At 41.9% G+C, this 1,922-nt stretch overlaps 1 protein-coding gene across 1 annotated transcript; it reads left to right on the top strand.

Moving 5' to 3' along the window:
* Nucleotides 1-485: 485 nt before the first annotated feature.
* LOC132820303 (gap junction beta-2 protein-like) lies at nucleotides 486-1,334 on the top strand. Its single transcript, XM_060832327.1, has one exon. The coding sequence runs from the start codon at nucleotides 486-488 to the stop codon at nucleotides 1,332-1,334; it is 849 nt and encodes a 282-aa protein (XP_060688310.1).
* Nucleotides 1,335-1,922: the final 588 nt, after the last annotated feature.

Below are 1,922 nucleotides of genomic sequence, written 5' to 3'. Positions count from 1 at the left end.
AAATAGTTTGCAGTTAACCGACTTGGAGAAAAATCCTTTCATTCATTTTACTAAATCTTGTTGACATGTAAATACTTTTTTGCTAGCCTGTAGAAATTGCCATAAATAAGGAATATTCTTAATTGATTTAAGTATAAATGGTCGAATTTAAAAAATGGACAAAATTGTTTCATTCGTAAGGTCTTTCCACAGACAATGTCCATGTATGGGAGAAAAGGGATAACGTGGGCGAACTACAACAATGAATAATAGGCACATGGTATCTCTGCGACTACACAGATTCCTTTATCTAGTGTAGGTGGAGATGAAGGAGTCGGAACTGAATACTGTTTTGTTAGTACAATAAAAGGAATCATTGTATGCAAACGTAATATGTAGAACGCTACAGACCATATGATCACCAATTACAAAAGGCGTTGGGTTGATGCTGACACGGAGGAATTGGCACCTTAATTGATTACTTTTCCTTCCAGAACCGAGTGGAGATGAACTGGCCTGTCTTCTACACTGTTCTAATAGGGGTGAACAAGCATTCGACCGGCATCGGGCGGATATGGCTCTCTGTTCTGTTCATTTTCAGGATCATGGTGCTGGTTGTGGCTGCAGAAAGTGTCTGGGGCGATGAAAAGACTGGCTTCACTTGCAACACTCAGCAGCCAGGTTGCAACAGTGTCTGTTATGATCAGTTTTTCCCCATCTCCCACATAAGGCTTTGGGCTCTCCAGCTGATTCTGGTGGCCACTCCTGCTCTCCTGGTGGCCATGCACGTTGCCCATAAGCATCACGTGGAAAAGAAGATTTTCCGGATCAAGCAGCTCACGGGTGAAGCTGGGGAAGTGGACATAGAGAAGGTGACCAAGCGGAAAATGCATATCGTCGGCTCTCTCTGGTGGACCTACGTGATCAGTATTATCTTCAGGGTGATTTTCGAAGTTGCCTTCTTGTACATCTTCTACATGATCTACCCGGGCTTCAGGATGATCCGACTGGTCAAGTGCGATGCCTACCCTTGCCCCAACACAGTGGATTGCTTTGTCTCCAGACCCACCGAAAAGACTATCTTCACCATCTTCATGCTGGCGGTTTCTGGCGTCTGCGTGCTGCTGAATATAGCAGAGGTGGGCTACTTGATCATCAAGGCTTGTGTGAAACAGTGTCAGAAAAAAGAAACCAGATCCAGTAAAAGTGCATTTTACGGGCGTAAGTTTCCTCAATTCAGACCACATGAAATAAATGAGTTGCTGTCAAATCATGAACCAGCATTTCTGAAAAACAGTAAAATGAACGCTGTGCGGAAAAGTACATCTAATAAAGATATTTGTAGAACCGCCTGAATGTTTAAACATGACCTCCCTTGTGTAAGCATTTTGATTTGGGAAAAAAACATTTTTAGTTAGCTTAAGCCTTTTGCCCCCACCACTATCTGATTTTGATCGTTTTTATAGCACTACTGAATATTAAAATCTCATCAATCTTTTTTGAATGCATCTTTCCCACCCTCAGATTTCAATGCCATTTCTGTTCTAAAGCCATTAAACCTGTTAACACTCTAGGATTAATGATGTTGCTGGGCAGTCACTATAGCATGCATCTCACTAGAAGATGCTGGGTGCTTGGTTGCCAACAGTTGTGTTGGACTAAGTCTGCCCTGTAACAGCCTTTGCTTCAATTCGACAATTATTTCCCCAGTAACCTCTAAAACAGTTTGTGGTGTGGAATCATCTTAAAAGGTCCATTAGTCCATTGGTTGGGTTGTAGAGAGTTTGCAAGGTGGACACAATATAATTCATGTAAGAAATCATGACACTAAACAAATGGGTCACTCCCCAGCATTTTTGAGTTAATTTAAGTTGGTAGCTATTCTCTTGCAGCCTTACCAATGGACTCAATGTATTAGCCTTTATGCAACCACAACTAGAGTT

Source organism: Hemiscyllium ocellatum, chromosome 11 (assembly GCF_020745735.1).
Source record: "Hemiscyllium ocellatum isolate sHemOce1 chromosome 11, sHemOce1.pat.X.cur, whole genome shotgun sequence".
In the NCBI taxonomy this organism is placed as follows: Eukaryota; Metazoa; Chordata; class Chondrichthyes; order Orectolobiformes; family Hemiscylliidae; genus Hemiscyllium; species Hemiscyllium ocellatum.
Note: the sequence above shows the minus strand (reverse complement) of the source record. Positions and strands in the feature narration are given on the sequence as shown.

Coding starts and splice junctions, on each gene's coding strand:
- LOC132820303 (XM_060832327.1), top strand. CDS start 486: ATGAACTGGCCTGTCTTCTACACTGTTCTAATAGGGGTGAACAAGCAT.